This window comes from Schistocerca nitens, chromosome 5 (genome assembly GCF_023898315.1).
Source record: "Schistocerca nitens isolate TAMUIC-IGC-003100 chromosome 5, iqSchNite1.1, whole genome shotgun sequence".
Lineage (NCBI taxonomy): Eukaryota > Metazoa > Arthropoda > Insecta > Orthoptera > Acrididae > Schistocerca > Schistocerca nitens.
In genome coordinates, this window is record NC_064618.1 from 747,569,938 (window position 1) to 747,591,082 (window position 21,145).

At 40.1% G+C, this 21,145-nt stretch overlaps 1 protein-coding gene across 1 annotated transcript in view; it reads left to right on the forward strand.

Moving 5' to 3' along the window:
• LOC126260926 (probable 2-oxoglutarate dehydrogenase E1 component DHKTD1 homolog, mitochondrial) overlaps positions 1 to 21,145 on the forward strand; it is a 322,465-nt gene that overhangs the window by 242,878 nt on the left and 58,442 nt on the right. The window contains exons 14-15 of the mRNA XM_049958422.1: positions 1,894 to 2,050; positions 4,809 to 5,011. Coding sequence (XP_049814379.1) covers positions 1,894 to 2,050; positions 4,809 to 5,011 — 360 coding nt within the window. The remainder of the gene's footprint in view (positions 1 to 1,893; positions 2,051 to 4,808; positions 5,012 to 21,145) is intronic.

Genomic DNA, 21,145 nt, shown 5'->3' on the forward strand with positions numbered 1-21,145 from the left:
ACATAATTTTGCACACTTTCAATCTGTGAATTTGCATTGCAGACTGCCCACCACCTTGTCCCTCCTTCTTGCCATCTACTTTTAGCAGTCCTCCAATTGTGAACATGCCTCGTAGGATAACTATATGGTATTTGCTCTCATCTTTTGGGTGTGAGTCCTGGATATGTGTCCAGAAGATGATGGAATTTTCTATCCACCAGGAAAATGTCAAGAAACACATAACTATATGTTTTTTTTACCTGCCCATGATGGCAATATAGATTAAGAGAATGATCTCATCATTTAGCTCCCTCATATTTCCTTACTTGGTGGAGACTTACATGCTTGTAACGTGCTTCAGGATTACAACTGCCTCTACTCCTGTGATCAAACTGTTGAGAACATCATGTTTTTGATCCTCTTTGCTTGCTGAACACAGGGCTGAGCATACAGGTTAACACTGTTACATGGTTATCCTCCATCACAGCTCTATGAGAATGATATCCCAGATATTGCTGAGTAATGATACACACTCAAATGACTACTTGCTCATCTGGATACACCAATGAGATTTTGCAGAGCTCTAAATGAACTTGCCCCAGTGAGTGCTCATTGAGGTGAACTGGATATTGTGCAACCAATTGGTTGTTTTTGTACATAAATACAACCTCCAGGAGAAAGACCACATAAGTAGCTGTAGTAGTGCATTTGTGCAGAAGTTTTCAGGTCAGGATAGAAAACAGGTTGTCCTTTGTTATAATGAAAAGTACATCTCGCAATCAAAGCCAAACATGGGCTTCTGAAGATGTTTAAATGCATGCCATCTGCTGATAAGCTCACATTCTTCTGGGTGGCAAGTGTAAAAAGTTCTTACACTAGTAGAGAGTAAAAGAAAGTCATTATTACAGTTCTTGTAGCCGGTCATTTGGTACACCTCAGAAGGATTTCAGGGGAGAGATAGGTGGTGATCCATTAACATCGTAATGTAAGCTAAAAACCTCATGAGCAGTCTAGGAGAAATTTTCTGACCACAGTGAAGCATTATTTTGAAATGTCACAAACACAGAAAATAATCCAGCTTTCTGCTAGTACTGAGACAATGATGAGAGAAACATTTGAGACTTCACTTCTGCCAAAAGTGGGTGTCTAAAAATGCCCCTTTTCCATATGTGAGCTGCATTTAACAAGTGATGCTTCATCTAGTCTCCATTGATAAGGAATCCTGTTTAATCTTTTTGTAATAACGTAACAGGAAATTTTCTTGCCTTGTGAATGGAAACTATTTTAACCTTTCTCCTTAAATATGAGGAAGTCAAAACATGCCAAAGTTTCCATTGTAGTGTTGCCGTCACCAGGAGCATGGGAAAGACCATGGAGCAGATTATCAGATGCCACATTCTTTGGATTTTTGAATGTGGGCTTGTTAGTCACATTTGATGTGGGAGTTTTGAATGTAGGCTTCCTGGTCACTTTGATTGTGGGTTCAGCACTTGTTCATCTTTGCTACTTGAAAACACAACTGTTCTAATGATCAAGTGCTCGTAGCTTTTTAGGTATGCATTTTAGAGCACTTGTTTGTGGGACTTTTTGTTCTTGTTTTGGTCCATACTACCAGTTCCCAAAATATGGAAAGCAAAGAACTTGCAGCATAAGAGATTTGTTTTGCAGTATCAAAGATGAAAAATTGCTTGTAGCTCTGAAGGTATGCATTTTTGACCCTATGTTTACAGAGACTCTTTTGCTTCTAGTATCGTGTACTTTGAACTGTATGCATTTACGCCATTAATTGTGATACACCCTGTATATGAGATGTTTATCTTCTCACAATTTTCAGATATGAATCACATTTGTTTGTTTCACTTTACCATAAATTATTTTGTTCTGTGTAGTTTTACTACCTTCTTCAAATTTCAGGTAGCAAATAGTATACTGTCAGAAGAAGCTGTACTTGGATTTGAATATGGAATGAGTATTGAAAACCCAAATCGTCTCGTTATATGGGAAGCTCAGTTTGGAGACTTTTTTAATGGTGCTCAAATACAAATAGATACATATATCACAGGTGGAGAAAGTAAGCATTAAAACAATACAATACCTACACTATTCCTTTGTTATAGTAATATAAAATATATGTAATAATTATTCAAAAGGAGTCCATTTGTTTTCCTTTTTCTTTTGTTTTATACAGCCACAACATAAATGAAAACATTTAGCACCATCAGTTAAAATATTGTATACTCTGTATATCTGTGGAATAGAATTAGAGCTGAAATTTTTATATTAAACAATGGAAACCACAAGCTGGAATATCAGCAATATAAGGGGAAGATGGTTTGCTATTCACTGTTTTGGCCAGAGTCTTCCTCAGAAATGGAAACACACATTCATTCGCACAAGCAAGCACACCTCATGCACACATGACCACCATCTCTGGCAGCTCAGTCCAGAATGCAGCTGTCATGGTCTGAGCTGCAGGAGACGGCAGTCATGTGTGCATGAAGTGTGCTTGTTTGTGTGAATGTATGTGTGCGTGTTTCCCTTTCTGAAGGAGGCTGTGAAAACTTGTATGCAAGTGCCTTTTCACTGAGACTGTACGCAACTCAACATGTCACATTTATGGTGAGTAGCAATTTACACACATCAAAAAAAGTTTTGCGTCACCCCACTTCCCAGAACTCCTGAAGACAGACATTGACTGTGGATAATGTATCACAGACACAGCCCCTTTGACTGTTCAGAGACATGACTAAACCCACCAAAAGATGTAAACAAACATGCACGAGCAGCGCCTATTAGACGGACGGGGTCCGACAGCCAATCACTTCCAGGCATTCCACCAGGAAGATGGTACATTGCTCATGCTGTCTGCAGTTCAGCCATGCCTAGACAGTCAATACTGCAGTTCGATTGCATCTGCCAGGAAGGGCTCTCAACAAGGGAAGTGTCCAGGTGTCTTGGAGTGAGCCAAAGCGATGTTGTATGGACATGGAGGAGATACAGAGAGACATGAACTGTCGATGACATGCCTCACTCAGGCTGCCCAAGGGCTACTGCTGCAATGGATGACCGCTGTCTATGGATTGTTGCTCAGAGGAACCCTGACAGCAACACCACCCTGTTGTATAATGCTTATCGTGCAGCCACAGGGCATCATGTTACAACTCAAACTATGCACAATGGGCTGCATGATGTGCAACTTCATTCCTGACATCCATGATGAGGTCCATCTTTGCAACCACGACACCATGCAGCACATTACAGATGGGCCCAACAACATCACAAATGGACTGCTCAGGATTGGCATCATGTTCTCTTCACCAATGAGTGTCTCATATGCCTTCAACCAGACAATAATTGGAGATGTGTTTGGAGGCAACCCTGTCAGGCTGAATGCCTTAGACACACTGTCCAGCGAGTGCAGCAAGGTGGAGGTTCCCTGCTGTTTTGGGGTGGCAATATGTGGGCCTGGTGTACATCACTGCTGGTCATGGAAGGTGACATAATGGCTGTACGATACATGAATTCCATCCTCCAACCATTAGTGCAACCATATCAGCAGCATATTGGCGAGGCATTCATCTTCATGGATGTCAGTTTGCACCCACATCATGCACATCCTGTGAATTACTTCCTTCAGGATAATGACATTGCTCGACTAGAGTGGCCAGCATGTTATCCAGACATGAACCCTATCGAACATGCCTGTGATAGCTTGAAAAGGGCTGTTTATGGACAATGTGACCCACCAACCACTCTGAGGGATATACACCATATCACTGTTGAGGAGTGGGACAATCTGGACCAATAGTGCCTTGATGAACTTGTTCATAGTATGTAACGATGAATACAGGTATGCATCATTGCAAGAGGACGTGCTACTGGGTATTAGAGGTACCGGTGTGTACAGCAATCTGGACCACCACCTCTGAAGGTCTTGCTGTTTGGTAGTACAACATACAATGTGTGGCTTTCATGAACAATGAAAGGGTGGAAATGATGTTTATGTTGATCTGTATTCAAATTTTCTGTACAGGTTCTGGAACTCTCGGAACCGAGGCAATGCAAACCATTTTCTGATGTGTGTATCTTTTCTTTGTATTGTTGAAATTATTATGTAGTAGACTTTATATATCTTACATTATTGAGTGGCCAATCTGACTCTTACACTCCCACCCCATCCCTTCCCCCACCTGTATGGCTGGGAATCAAACAGCTGAAAATTATAGTGGACAAAATTTGCTAAAGAAAATATTCAAATGTTAGGCAAGATTTCAAAAAGAAACATGAAGCAGATGGGCTGATCAAAAACTATTACTTTTCCTTCGCAGCTGTCACTATATGAAAGCAGCCTGTGAGAAATCAGTGGCAGAAAATGGCATGAATGTTGAATTATAAAAATGAAGTACTTAATCCACTGTGTGAAAATGAGATGAGAAAAATGACGTATCATTCTCATTCTTATGTTAGGCACAATTATGTGGTGGAGAGCTGCAATATACTGCAGCTTTCAATACCTTTGGTATCATCGCAATACCTGAAATATTCAAATGTTAGGCAAGATTTCAAAAAGAAACATGAAGCAGGTGGGCTGATCGCAATTCCTCTTTTCAAGCTTTATTTCAAAATTTTTCCTACTTGTTTAGTATGGACCTTTTTCATGATTTATAAATTTCTGTGTGTCTCAAATCTCTGTAAAATTAGCAATTTTAACTAGAGTTGACTCATTTGTAGAAATTTACCTGTTTTTGATGTGCAACTTTCATGTTTGGAACCTGTTCAGAATCCTACTGAAATAGTTCTGAATATTTATTCATTTGAATCTTTCATAGGTCGATGGATGACCTGTTCTGGCTTAGTAATGATGTTACCTCATGGTTATGATGGTGCTGGGCCTGAGCATAGCTCATGTCGCATAGAGAGATTTCTGCAACTGAGTGATTCCAGTGAGACTACACCAGATGGTGATGATGTTAATATTCATATTGTGAATCCTACAACACCAGCTCAGTACTTCCACTTACTAAGGAGACAGGTAAGTTAACTGTACAAGGTTCAAAGAATAGTTCCATAAAAAATGTCAAAAATATAAAAACACTCATTAGATGAGACAGGTAAAGCAATGTATGTAACAGAGACATAGGTAAAAAACAAAAAAAGTGTTCACATTGCACAAAAAAGCGATAAGCACCATTTTAAGAAGAAACACTTCTGAAATATACAGAAACTGTTTTAAAAATCTAGGGATCTTAACTTTTACATATTTGTACACACATAAAACAACAATAAACTTTGCAAAAGATAGTTTAGAGTGAGTTACAACAGCTAGTGTAAGTGTACATACCCACAATACTTAGAGAAGGAACAATATACATGATGGTAAGCATACCTAATTTTGGAAACAGATTATGACATGATTCTCTTGCTTTAGCACCAAAAATAATTCTGACTACTTTTTTCTTCACTGATACTAATAGGTTCAGGTTGGGTTTTGTTGTTGCACCCTCATACTTCAACCATGTAGTTCAAATTCAGTGACAATGAATGATATGCAGTTTTTAGCATTCAATAACAAATGCAATACTTTTTTCTGAAAGTAGGTTGGTTTCATTCAGAATTCCAATACACCATATTATTTCCCTCTGTTCTGGCTACAAAACTTTTATTTTTTGACATAATATCTATTTAATGTGACAGCCTTATGCCACCATACTGTGAGGGCCTGTATGCCCGCATGGTACCACTCTACTGGTTGATGTCAGACCCAAAATCTTGCTGCTTTAATAACCTCCCAATCATCCACATACTGCCTCCCACAGAGTGCATTATTCACTGGTCCAAACAGATGGAAGTCAGAAAGTGTCAGATTCGGGCAGTAGAGTGGATAATGATGAACAGTCCAAAAGTTTTGTGAGCTTCTCATGGGTGAACAGACTTGTGTAAGGCCTTGAACTGTCATGGAGAAGGAGAAGTTGATTTGCATTTTTGTGGCAATGAACATCCTAAAGTTATTTCTTCAATTCCCTGAGGCCAACACAATGCAATTCAGAGTTGATTGTTCCACCATGAGGTTGGACATCAAACAGAATAACCCCTTCAGGGTCCCTGAAGACCATCACCATGACTTTATGGGTTGAGGGTGTGGCTTTGAACTTTTTCTTCAGAGGAGAGGTGGTGTGGCACCACTCCAAGGATTGCCATTTTATTTTGAGTAAGAAGTGATGAACCCACATCTCATTGCCTGTGATGTGGTTAAACAAAAAATTGTAATATGCAAGAAATTCTGCACAAATGGTTCCTCATTGCTCTTTATGGTTAGGTGGCAGGCACACACCTTTGAGTACCCCAAATAGTGGATATGTGTGTCAGCACTGCCAACAGAGACACCAAGTTGAGCAGCAAGGTGTTTTGATGCGATCCATTGATTACTTCAAATGACAGTGTCGACGTGTTACGACATTGCAGGAATTGGCCAGCAGACAGGCCTGCTTAACCTTGTTTCGATGATGACAGAAGCCTCAACCTGTGACTCACCATGCTTTTGCACTGCCAGGCTTCCATAGACATTCTGTTAACACCTATGAATATCAATGATGATCTGGTATTGCTCTGGTATTCTGCCAACAGAAACTCAGTGATAGCTGTCTGCTTGGAACACATCTCTCTTTACAGATATTATGTTGAAGGCTATGTATAGTGCCACCACCTACCAGAACTTTATTAAAATATAGGAGCTGAAGCAGGAATGTTCCACGATGTCCCACAACAAATTCTGCACTTTTCAACCGGAATTGGCCAAGAAGAAAAATGTGTTGCATTACTTATTGAATGCCCTTCATATGTTTTTAGGTAGCTCACAGGCTACGCATGTCTCACTTGAGTTTGTCCTGGATTATGATTCCCAAGAATTTTGTTCAGATTTCCTTTTTTACTGTGTTGCTTACTGCGTATATTTTCATAACAAGCTCTGTTTCCTGGTGTGAATTTCGATTATTGCAGTCTTTGTAACATATATAGTTAGATGGATTTCGCTGAAATACTGGGCTATTTAATTCATAACACTGTTGAACAGTATTTCTAGACTGTCATTGGCTTCATACTTACATACAATTGAGTATCATTTACATACAATGTGTTTTGGAGTTCAGAGAAAACTACTTTATATAACAAACATACAGCAAGAAGAGAAGAGGTTCCAACATGGAATTTTGGATGTCTGTTTTCATTAACACTAATTTTTCATGTTGCTCATATATGATTTAATCAACTCATAGTCAGTTCTTCAAACACCAAGGTTCCATAGCTTGTCAAGTAATGTGGTGGGGTTAACACAATCAAATATTTTTTCAAGATCAAGAAGCATTCCAGTAACATACCCTTTGTTCTTCATGGCTGTTATTGTTTCATCTATTAACTGTGATGTGGTTGCAGAGGTTGACTTGAATTTCATAAAGCAGTTCTGATTCTCAAATATTAGATTATATTTACTCAGAAATGTTTTTAGTCTAGTGTAAATAGCTTTCTTAATTACCTTAGAAAATGCTAGTGTGGCATTGATCCACGGATCGATAGGCCAGAACATAATTTGTGTATTATGTCTTCTAGTTGATCTTTGTTTGGATATTTCCAGGACCTCAGTTCCAGCCAAGTCTTCGACCTGTACGTTTTTCGTGTAATAAAAGTATTGATGATTAGAAGATAGAACCATGGTCATTACCTTACCACCTTGATATCTCCTTCACTAGTAAGATTAAGTGGGGTAAATAGTTTTCAGTTTTAGATTCATCATCTTCCTCATAAATTGGGGTCACTAATGCTATTTTTAGTTACCTGGGAAACTACCTGATGCAATTAAATCATTTACGGCTGTGGCCATTGTGCCAGACATGTCTATGCATCTTTTTAATGTGATAATAGATGACCCATTGTAGCCTGCTGATTTTGGATTTTTTAGTGATTTATTTACTTTATCTCCTTGCTGTTAGTTGTGGCCAAACATATGCTCTGTTTAACTGAAATTCCCTTACATCTACACTAGAGCTTGTGGAGGTGGTCAGTGATGAAGAAAAGTACTCATTAGTCAATGAAACTCAATTACTGTTGATGGTAAGGTTACTGACTAATTTACCCTTGCAATCCATAAAGCTATTTATAACTCTCCAAACAGCTATGCCACTATTATTTGAATTTCTTAACAACATGACTACATATTTACTTCTAGTCTCTAACAGTAAATCTTTGTAACAGTCATGATAGTTCTTAAATTCTACCTTTAGTCTTTGTTTATTACACTCCTTTTTTCTCAGTTCATGATTTATCCAATCACTTTTTGTATATTTCTGCAGTTGTTACTGGCAAAGTTGTCCCTGGACTTGAGATGCTGAAGTAATAGTAAAAGCCTGATGCAAAGTCTTTTCATAGCATTGTAAGCCTTTTAGTATGGTGTTGAGATTTTCAGTGCCGTCATTGTGTTTTTTTTTTTAAATTTATTTATTTGTTACTGACATAATTACTTCCAGCCTCTGTCAGTACCTGACCATTATTACAGTCAGAAATGGCAAGCTTTAGAGATGATGTATTGTGTATAAAGTGGGAGATGTTAAAAACTGGAAAGGACTGGAACATAACAGCCAACAAGTTGCAGAAGTAAAGGTTTATTAACCCTTTATCATGGTTTTGACAAATATAGATTTGCATTCATCAGAAGGAAAATAGACCTATTGAACAAATGATTGGAAATAGTTACAAATGTCAGACAGAGAAGGAATCAAATTTGGTAAACAAAATTACAAAATTTTTAGATAAGCATAGAATAAAATATTGATAACAGTGGATGTCAGAACTGCAGTGATGCATGCGTGTACTTTCAAAAGGCCATGTGTGCAGCAGTACTACGTCATTCACAGAGTGTGCCTCAGACTTGTGTGTGTGTGTGTGTGTGTGTGTGTGTGTGTGTGTGTGTGTGTGTGTGTGTGTGTGTGTGTCAGTCATCACCATCAGAGCCTGCCATGGTTCCCAGTCTATTTAAGGCTAATTGAGCTATGCTCGTCCTCAATTCTCTATGTATATTGCTACAGCATAATTGGTTCCTGCTGAATGTTACTTAATGTTTCCGAAGAATAAAGTTGTGCTCAGTCTTCTGGTTGTGTTGTACTTGTACCTAATTACAACATGATTTGCAATGAGTTTGGTCCTGTTCTCCATTCATATTTCTACTCTAGTTGTTCCTCCATTTATTCTCACAATGGCTGATCTTGTTACGAGGTCTTTTTACATTGGATGGCCGAACAGCACCACCAATCACAGGTGCTGGACAATCAAACTCAGGTACTTCAATCACTTGCTTCTGTTTTGTTTAGTCAGCATGCTCCTCTGTCTGTGTCACCTGCTGTTTTGCCCTCTGCTGCCCCGATGGTTTATCCATCTCCCTTTTGTACATCCAGTGAGCCCATTGAGGAATGGGATCCATACAAGGAACATCTGTGACAACTCTTTCATGCTTTTGGGATTACTGAGTGTATTTTTTATGTTGTGCATTGTTCCATTCATGGATATTGCCAACAATGTATCAAGTCCTATGCCAACTCTCCCCTTTACAGGATCCGCCTCCTTTAATGTGTGCCCAAATGTGTGAAATTCTTTCCAAATACTGCTGTAAGCATGTCATTACAGCCTGGGTTGAGTTTTGCTGCTGTAGGAAGCAACCACATCAATCCTATGGAGCATTAGTGGCTAGCTCCACGGGATAACTTGTCATTGTCATTTGATGTTCAATGTACATAAACAGTAGTATGATGATCAGATGGTGAGAGATGCTATCATTCATTTGATTCTGGATTGTGAGATGTGAGAGCAAGCCTTCCGATGTGAAGATTCATCCCTCTCTGACGTTTTAGTTATTGTGCAGTCATTTGCGGTGTCTGTAGGTAACCAAATTGAGTCATGGTGTGAGATATCAGCAATCCAACCCTCTCCTCCACACCAAGCTTCAGATAGTTTTCAGGGGGGAAGACATGATCACAGCGGTCCACACCTGATCACAGCATCAAGGTGGCCGGCCTCTTTCCCTGCAGCAGCTGCTTCGACAAAGTGACAAAGTAAACACGCCAGCACACAGCAACATATGCATTCTGTGCTACCATCCAACCCTTCTTGTTTTATTAGCCATGAGCACCCAGACTGCCCAGAATGCTGGACTACCTGTCATAATTCAAGAAAACAGGTCACATTGCTTCTTTTGTAATGCAAAAATTTAGCACAACAATCCTGAAGCAGATATGGACGGAAATATTGTATTGGCTATTTCTGTTGTGCCAAACAAGATTTTCATTGATGTTATGGTTTTTCGTAACAGTTCTGTATATGCAAGTGGAGACAGTTTGTGATGTTCACATGCTTTATTGTTCTTCATTGATAGTCCTTGGTGTCGACGTACTGCATTTTTATACTGGCTCAAAAATACGGGGTGGAAGTTCAACACTGACTATTATAAATGTTGTAGCTGACAGTTGCACAGTTGTGTTCCATGGTTCTTTACTCTCACCGTTTACAATCCCCCAATATTACAGCTATATGGTCAGTTCACTATTCGTAAATTTAGATAAGCCTCATAAATAGCTCACAGCAAACTCAGGTAAACAGTGTTAATGGTTTTCTTATATGTGCATAATGCAGCACATGAAGTACTTATAAATAAATATGGGAATGTACCAAGTAACAGTTCCTAACACAAATACTCTTTGGTAAAATGTGTTAGGATAGTGCAAAAAAGGCATATATATGTAGAGCCATATTAAGGAGCTCTCTCCTTACGCGAAAGAAAATATACTTATGAAAAGGAGGGAAGAAATAGATGAAGATACAAGCTAACAAATGGGGGATGGGGGGGGGGGGAGTAATGGTACTTAATGAAGTAACTTACCAGGGAAAGTAGCCGTGAACGATAAAGCACGCTATGTGAACCAATTAAAATCAAATAGGATTAACATTCTCAGGAAAGCAAAGCAGAGTATATTGTAAACTGTTAGAGTAGTGAATAAAAACAAAAATGTGTGTTGCTGTACTGAGCAGTACATACATAAATTGAAAGAAATCTTTTTTTTAAAAAAAAAGCAGATTAAAATATGATGAAAATGGAGAGGGGGTGAACCAGTGGGGTACATTATATATCAATTAATGAAATGTGAAAGTAACTATGAATCACAAAGTTTGCTATGTGAAATTGCAAGCTGAAAGTAGGATTCACAACTGGAAATAAAAACCTGAGGAAAACACATATCATACAGAGGCCAACAGTGAGTGAAGTTTACACACTACATGGCCAGAAGTAGCACCTTAAAGCCTTCAAGGAAATGTCTGCTTGCCAGCTAGGGCTGATCATTTAAAATATTGCTGTCATTGTTTGCTAAGTGTTTGAAAATTTCAAGTTCTTCCCATTAATCTAATCTCCTGTCCTTTATCTCTTCACAAAGAATTATGGGATCTTCTAAATCCCTTAGAGGATGATAAGCAATAATTAAATGTTCTGCAAGGGTGGAATTGCGTACATTACCACCTTTCTTTCCCAACAGATATCCTTTGTATTGATTGCTATACCTGTTTGCCCTATATAACAACTGGAACAGCTACTTTGCAAACCATATTGATTTTTTAGATGTCTGAATTTGAGAATGGATCCTCAACAGTTTTTGGTGAACAAATATAAATGTGAAACAACTTTTTCTTAAAAAAATGTAGTTGTAACAATTTTGCACAAAGCATAATTTAATAATCACAAACACTGGGTTTAAGAATCATGAAAGGAAGTTGTATATGTGGAAGAGACCTGGACACACTGCAGTGTTACAGATTGATTATGTAATGGTAAGACAGAGATTTTGGAACCAGATTTTATATTGTAAGGCATTTCCAGTGTCAGATGTGCACTCTGACCACAATTTATTGATTGTGAACTGTAGATTAAAGCTGAATAAATTACAAAAATGTAGAAAATTAAGGTGATAGGACTTGGATAAGTTGAATGAACCAGAGGCTGTTGAAAGTTTCAGTGGGAGCATCATGCAATGGATGACTAGAACAGAGGAAGGGAACATAGTAGAAAATAAATGGATAACTTTGCTCTCAAAGAAATTCTTGCATAACACAGGAGGTATTGAATTTAACTGATGAAAGGAGAAAATTTAAAAATGCAACAAATGAAACAAGTGAAAGTAAATACAAATTTCTAAAAAATAGATTGACAGGAAGTGCAAAATGAGTAAGCAGGAATGGCTGCAGGACAAACGTATGGAGTTTGAAGCATACTTTGCTAGGGGAAAGATACATACTACCTTCAGGAAAATTAAAGAGGTCTTTGTAGAAAAGAGAAGCAACTGTATGAACTACAAGAGCTCAGATGGAAAACCAATTGAAACCGAAAAATGGAAAGCTGAAAGGTGGAAGCAGTATATACAGGACCTGTACAAAGGAGATGTACTTGAAAGCAATATTATAAAACGCAAGAAAATGTTGATGAGGATGAGATGGGAGGTATGATACTATGAGAAGAATTCGACAGAGCAGTGAAAAATCTAAGTAGACACAATTCTGTCAGAACTACTGAAAGCCTTGGGAGAGCCAGCCACAGTAAAATTATTCTATTTGGTGAGCAAGATCTATGAGACAGGTGAAATATCCTCATACTCAAATAAGAATGTAACAATTACAATTCCAAAAAAAGCAGGTGCTGACAGGTGTAAAATTTACCAAACCATGAGTTTAATAAGTCAACAATGTAGAAAAAGACAGATTGCTACTTACCATAAAGAAGACACATTAAGTTGCGGACAGACACAACAGAATGGAGCTATCATGTCAGATGCAAGCAGCAATCTGGAGGGGGTGTGGAAGGGGAAGGGGGAGGGGAAGGGATGATAGTGTAGGGGTGGGGAGAGAGATGAACACTGTCTGGTGGAGTGTTCATGGACTAGAATACCAACAGGTACAGCATCTGGAGATTATGGGGCAGGAAGGTGGGGAAAAAAAGGAGTGAAAAAGAAGAGGAGCAGGAACAATATAATCCTTGTTGACATAGTCCTCTTACAAATGACTGAAGGGAGAATTGATCCATCAGATCTCTTTTCCAAGTAACAAAGGGTGCACCAATTGCTGTGCCAAGAGAAATGCAGCAACTTGCGACATTTGCAGTTCCTGCGCCACTTGCAGAGCCTTGCTCAGTCCAACATAGTACCAGACTTGCTGTTATGTACTATAAGGATGTACAGGTTCCCTGCTCAGGTGCAGGTGAACATTAAAACATACAGCACACGTAACGGTAATTTAGACATTGGACTAGGCTGCACATTCTCTTGGACATCTACTGTGGCAGATGTCAATCAGCCGACCGTGGGGGCAGACTTTCTCAGTCTCTATAGGCTGCTAGCTGACATCATATATGGCCAGCTTATTAATGTAACAACAAATTTAAGGGGATACGGAATCACCTATCCCCGCAATGTTAATATATGCCTACTATAGGGAACATTTTCTCACAAACTACTGGAGACAGAGAGGTAAAAATTTTACTGTATGTGCATTCATATGTTACAACAATACTGAAACAACAGTTTATTGTCAAAGTATTTTCTTACAGAGATATTGTACATTTATTTTTAAGTAAATTTTTTCCATCGCTTTTTACTAGACTATCACCCCTAAGTCTTTTGTAAATCAAGTAATTAAAAAATCGTTGTTTCAGTATGTAATAGGGACCTATGTCACTACGTCATAAAAATTTCAGACTTCTAGGTTGACCAGTACCTGAGATAATGTTCCTAGATGAAGTAAAAAGTAAACTTACGGGAAACGGAGAAAGAAGATTAAAACATTCCTGATCCGTAGCTAATACCCCCTTCACAGTCTTCATAATCATCTTCAAGTCTTCTTTTGGCACCCCTCTGCACCTGTCTTGCTTTTTTCACTAATGTCTTGATTATATTATCAGCATGCCTTAGTCTGTGCTGATCTAAAAAGAACATAGCACGTACCGTACGGGAACCAACACACATACCCAACTTTTGAAGGACCTGGCATTTAGTTATATTTCCAAGATTGAAGGTTGCCACAGCATCATACACACCAAAATGTAGTGTATTAATTCCGACAAACACTGTTTTTGGGAGACGATGCCATATCACACTATTCAAGCACTCGTTGGGGTTCTGCGTTTTTCCGTGAAGACATTTCATCAGAAGACTTCTGTCAGCCAGATCTCTGAAAATGGGCTTTATTTCTGCCATGATGGCTGATGGTAGACTGTGGTGGTGAATGTATTTCTCTCATGTTGTTAGTCCCCTATTGTATTTACACCAGCTGTTTTCACCTTTGGGGCACAAACCATGTTGTGGATGCTCATCCGTGGATGCGGTGTGGAAATGGCTCAAATGGCTCTGAGCACTATGGGACTCAACTGCTGAGGTCATTAGTCCCCTAGAACTTAGAACTAGTTAAACCTAACTAACCTAAGGACATCACAAACATCCATGCCCGAGGCAGGATTCGAACCTGCGACCGTAGCGGTCTTGCGGTTCCAGACTGCAGCGCCTTTAACCGCACGGCCACTTCGGCCGGCGGTGTGGAAATATAAAGCCCATATAGCTCTCCTCATTTCTTCAAGATTGCCTGTATTTTGCCTGATTGCAAGGCCATAGCAGTTCTGAATGTGGTCTATTATGGAATCAGTCAATCTTCCTCTGCCATCCAAGGTTTTCCCATCATCTAGTTTTTTCCCTTTCATAACTGATTTTAACCTTCTCAGCCTGGCACCCATTCTCTTCTGCACATGTCCTATACATTCAAGTTTGCTTATATTTACACTGTTCCCATATGGTTTGCTTTCCAAAACTTCTTTGAATGCTTTAGAGTCACCATCTCCCAGATATTTGACATAGCGAACATTATACCATTATATAAGCGCAATACCCGATCTCACAAATATATAAAAATAAAATAGTTATAATTGTAGTAGAGCTATGTATGATACGTCATTTTAAAGAGGAAACATGGCAGAATATAATACGCCAATAAAAAAAATTCGATTTTTTAACCCAAAATCCGATTCCGTATCCCCTTAAAGACAGCATAACAGCACCAAGAGGCTGCATTCTACAGTGTGAAACTTGTGAAATGCCCTGACCTTATGCTGACATTCTGGAAAAATTTCCTAACTCACCAGCCCCAATGGTGCACCGAAGGACATCGAGCATCCAATGGTGCACCACATAATAACTACACCCAGCCCACCCACATCGTGCCACCCATGTCAGTTCATGCCCAATAGACTTGCAGTAGCAAAGGCCGAGTTTAAGGCCATGCAGCAGCAAGGCGTCATTCGGCCATCAAGCAGCCCATGGTCATCTGTGTTATATTTAGTTTCTAAAAAATTCGTCATGCCTGTGTGGACACTATTACACCCTTAATTCATGAACAGTGCCAGACCAATAGCCAGTACTGCACCTTCAAGATTTTAGCCACGGCTTGGCAGGCTGTGTCACATGTAGTAAGATCAGTTGTGCAAAGGCGTACACCACACAGATTCCAGTGACACCTGAAGACGTTCAGGAAATAGCTATTGTCCTTCTCTTTGGGCTTTTTGAAAGTCTGTTTATGACTTTCCATCTTTGGAATACTGTCCAGACCTGGCAGCAGTTCCTGGATGTGCATCTTGCAATGCTTGCCACATTGTTTCACGTACCTTGATGACATCCTGATATTCTCGAAGTTGCCCAAGCTCCACCATCACCATCACCACCACCACCACCACCACCACCACCACCACCACCACCTAATGACCATCTTTCAGAACCTGAGTAAAGCCAAAATCGTTTTGAACCCATTGAAGTGCACTTTCAGTGTGACAGAAATTGAGTTCCTTGGCGATTTCATCACCCCCACAGGATCAATGCCACTACTGGAGAAACTGCAAGTGATACTGAACATGCCACATCTGCAGACATACAAAGAATTACACTGTTATCTTGGCATGTTGAACTTATATCACATCCATCTGCCCAACACTGCCATCATGTGAGAACCTGTGACTAAGCCAATACATCAGTCCCCACTCAAAAGGGAGGCTCCTGTGAATTGAACAGACACATGGGAGCAAAGCTTCACTGAGTCAAAAAGGGATCTCACAGAAGTGACACTGCTTGTGGACCCAATACATGGCACAGACTTAACTGTAGTGGTGGATGCCAGCCTGATGGCAATCGGTGTGGTGCTACAGCAGCACATCAGCCAGAGCTTACAGTTGCTCGGGTTTTTCTCGAAGAAGCTATCAGAATTGCAATGCGTTTGGAGCACTTATGACTGGGAGTTGCTTTTGATATACATGGTGGTGAGATACTCCCAGCCATTGGCAGAAGCCTGACAATTTGTCATATTCACAGACCATAAACCAACAACTCACATGTTTTGAAACAATCACTCCAAGTGTTCACTGTGTCAATTCCAGCAATTAGAAAATGTGTCTCAATTTATGACAGATATCTGCCATATTCCTGGAATAGACAATATAGTGGCTGATTGCTTGTTCTGAGTGTGTGCCATTATCCCACCTCCTGGGATCTTTGAGGACGTCGCCCAAGTACAGGAGAGTAATGAAAAACTGCATAGTGTCATCACGACACCTTCAGCAGCCTACATCTGGAGATAGTGCCTGTCGCTGGCTCTACACGGCAGATTTGGTGTGACATTTCCACTGGCACTCGCCGACCATTCCTTCTGAAGAAATTCAGGTGCAGTGCCTTTGACTGAGTCCATGGACTATCGTACTCCAGAACCAACACTACTGCGACAGTCATGGCTGTACGTTTCGTCTGGTCTGGGCAACAGAATAACTGCCCTGAATGTGCACACTCTTACATCACATGCCAGCGCACCAAAGTTGGGAGGCACACCCACACACCCATTGGTGTCTTTCCCAACATGACACGCCAATTTGCACGTGTCCATGTAGACCTTGTCAGCCCACCACCTCTGTCCCAAGGCAAGCAGTATCCACTAACTATGGTGGACCACTTCACTCACTAGCCAGAGACAATACACATCACAGACATCACTGCTGAGACTGCTACCACTGCCTTTATTGACACCTGGGTGGCATACTTCAGATACTTCGGCCTCATGACAATAGACCGTGGCTGCCAGTTTGACTGTGCATTGTTCACGCATGTCGCCAGACTGTGTGGCATCCGTATACACAGAACCACAAGCTGTCATCTAGCATCAAACAGCATGATTAAACATCTCCATAGGACTCTGAAAGCCTCTATCATGTGCCATGACACCACTTGATGGAGGCCCTCCCACTGGTACTGCTGGGTCTGTGAATAATGCCACTTCATTTATGGGTGACCTCTCGCAATCCCAGGTGATTTTGAAGAGGAAGTACCACTCCCACTCAATGACATAGCCCTCATTCTGGTAGAACATCTGTGCCCTCACATGGCTGACCTTCGAGCATACAGACATAAGTGGCACAGCAGCGGAAAAGTACACTATGTGATCAAAAGTATCTGGATACACCCAAAAACATACGTTTTTCATATTAGGTGCATTGTGCTGCCACCTACTGCCAGGTACACCATATCAGTGACCTCAGTAGCCATTAGACATCGTGAGAGAGCAGAATGGGGTGCTCCGCGGAACTCACGGACTTCGAACATGGTCATGTGATTGGGTGTCACTTGTGTCATATGTTTGTATGCGAGATTTACACACTCCTAGGTCCACTTCTTCCAATGGAAAGTGCAAACATGAAGGGACACCTACAGTACAAAAGCATACAGGCCGACCTCGTCTGTTGACTGACAGAGACCGCCAATTGTTGAAGAGAGTCGTCATGTGTAATAGGCAGACATCTATCCAGACCATCATACAGGAATTCCAAACTGCATCAGGATCCACTGCAAGTACTATGACAGTTAGGCAGGAGGTGAGAAAACTTGGATTTCATGGTTGAGCAGCTGCTCATAAGTCACACATCATGCCGGTAAATGCCAAATGACACCTTGCTTGGCTGTAAGGAATATAAACATTGAATGACTGAACAGTGGAAAAATGTTGTGAGTGACGAATCACGGTACTCAGTGTGGTAATCCGATGGCAGGGTGTGGGTGCAGCAAATGCCCGGTGAACGTCATCTGCCAGCGTGTGTAGTGCCAACAGTAAAATTCAGAGGCGGTGGTGTTATGGTGTGGTCATGTTTTTCATGGAGGGGGTTTTTACCACTTGTTGTTTTGCATGCACTACCACAGCACAGGCCTACATTGATGTTTTAAGCACCTTCTTGCTTCCCACTGTTGAAGAGCAATTTGGGAATGGTGATTGCATCTTTCAAGATGATCGAGCACCTGTTGATAATGCACAGTCGGTGGCAGAGTGGTTGCACGACAATAATATCCCTGTAATGGACTGGCCTGCACAGAGATCTGACCTGCATCCTATATAACACCTTTGGGATGTTTTGGAACGCTGACTTCATGCCAGGCCTCACTGTCCTCAGTGCAGCACTCTGTGAAAAATGGGCTGCCAATCCCCAAGAAACCTTTCAGCACCTGATTGAATGTATGCCTGCGAGAATGGAAGCTGTCATCAAGGCTAAGGGTGGGCCAACACCTTATTGAATTCCAGCGTTACCAATGGAGGGCGCCATGAACTTGTAAGTCATTTTCAGCCAAGTGTCCAGATACATTTGATCACATAGTGTATTCGTGAATGCCAACCTGCAGTGCTGCAAGCATGTCATGTTACATACTGATGCAGTACAGCCACGTCTTCAGCTGCCCTGTTCTAGACCACATATGGTCACCCACAGTGGAAAAACTCTGCACATTGAGTGCAATGGGAAGCCATCTAGTGTCTTAGTGTCTCTATTGACCATGTTTAGCCAGCTTAAATCTAGCCTGCACCAGCAGCCACCCTCTTCTTTGACATGGAGCCCACCCATAGTGACTGATGATGCACAGCTGTAGCCAGCTGTCATCGTACCACCACATGCACCTCACACCACCTTCCCCAGACAGCCAGTGCTGCCACCTGGACAATGTCCGCATCAGACACATGGGTTGCTCCCACCACCAGAAGACTACGTTATGCATGTCAGCCACTGTCTCTCCTTCAAACTACTGTGCTGCGTCATCAAAATGCCATGCCGTGCAATGCAGCAAGCATACACCCCACCTGCCATACATCATTAGAATCTGCTTCCCCACAGCTGCCATCTGTTGTAGAGACCATGTCTCCAGCTCTCCTCGCTTGCAGTCAAGCTCTGAACACCTTCTGATGTTTGCCTGCTTTATTTCATCATTGATTGTCCTCAATGTCGATGTACTGCATTCCTATACTGTCTGAAAAATGATGGTGGAAGTTCAACACTAAGTACTTTAAATGATGTAGCCGACAGGTGCACATTTGCATTTCACAATTCTTTACTTTCACTGTCCACAACCCCCAATAATACACAGTTATATGGCCAGTGCACTATTGCTTAACTTTCAATAAGCCTCATTAATAGTCTGCAGGCAAACATCAACATATTGCTGCAATAGTTTACTGCTGATCATCTAAGAGCAATAAAAACCTAACCACACATTTCACAGTTTTTCAAATAAATTGAACAGACACTGTCATTACTTTAACACATGGCCTATTGGTGTACCACTAATTTGACAGTTAAGTTGATGCATTGTTGTTGTTCTAACAAACACAAGTTTCTTGTCTGTAACTCGGCCATGGACTGCATGTCTCAGGGCCAAAAACTGGGCTCTTACATATCATCACAATAATAGGCACTAAAACTACACATTGTACAATGTTTAATTTACAGAAATTACAGTTAAAAATTAACTCCTTCAATTAACTGCACACATTGAAAAATTGGGTCATTTTAACAGTTTCTTTTACTACAAGGGTTAAGCTGAATTATTTGTTTAAATCATGAAATTAACGTAAACAATACTTTTGACAAAACTGTTAATTACTTTGGAATTAATTAAGAGCTGTCTTTACTAAGATGTTTTTAAATAGAGCCAAATACATCATTTAAGAATACTATTAGTTGTTCCTCCAAATGTTTATAATTATTATAGAATTTATATTTGTTTATAAGTCAACAATAGAATTTAAGATATGAAACAATTACTGATTTGACCCTATAACAAAAGACACTAACTAGTAATAATCGAAATAATTTAGAAAATCAGTGTCATACATAAAACTAAGCACAAAATTAGATCTGGTACTATATTCTTTAAAACTGAGGGCCAAACTTTCGCTTTTAAGAAAATGCAGGTTACACTCATGTATGGTAATGGTATTTAGTTCAAAAATGAAAAAAATGAATTTAAGGAGGCAGATGGGAAAACAAGAAGGGAAGTAAAAATATCCCAGCTTGCCACGTCACATCACTCCCTCATTGGATTGACCATATAGATATTGCAAATAGCTAACTGGGCACCACTCAGGGACTGGGTGTTGTGCTGTCCTAATCATCATCAGTTCATCCTCATCAATGCACAAATCACTGAAGTGGCATCAAATCGAAAGACTTGCACCCGGCAAATGGTCCACCTGACAGGAGGCCCTAATCACATGACATTTACATTTAATGACCACAAGTGACCCCAGACAGTGGGTTTAACAATCTTTCACAAAAAAATATTACATAAGAAATCGTATAAAAAACTACAGTATATATGTTTTTCAAATTCCAGCTTATATGACCTGGCCATACGAAAATCCCCATACAAAATATTTACATACAGAGTATTGTACATTTGCACAAAATATCCACAAATTATACTTTTAATAAAAATTAGGCATCTTCATCATGAGTGATGTCCTTTTTGGGTAAACAAAGATCACATTCTAAGATCCGTATCACTTTATACAAGTCCTGATTTGCTTAAAAGAATAAATCCTCATGGGTTGCAAAAAGCTAAATTACACTGTGCATTGCAGTTCACTTTGAGGCAGAAAATTTCACTTGCTCAATGTTTAGTATATTTAACAATCACTTTCACACTTTTAATGAACTTTTACGCATTTTCTCACCAAGTTGTCCATGCCTCCAACAGGTCCAAGTGGCAGTTAGTAAGGAAATGCACTGCTATCAGTTCCCATGGAGGTT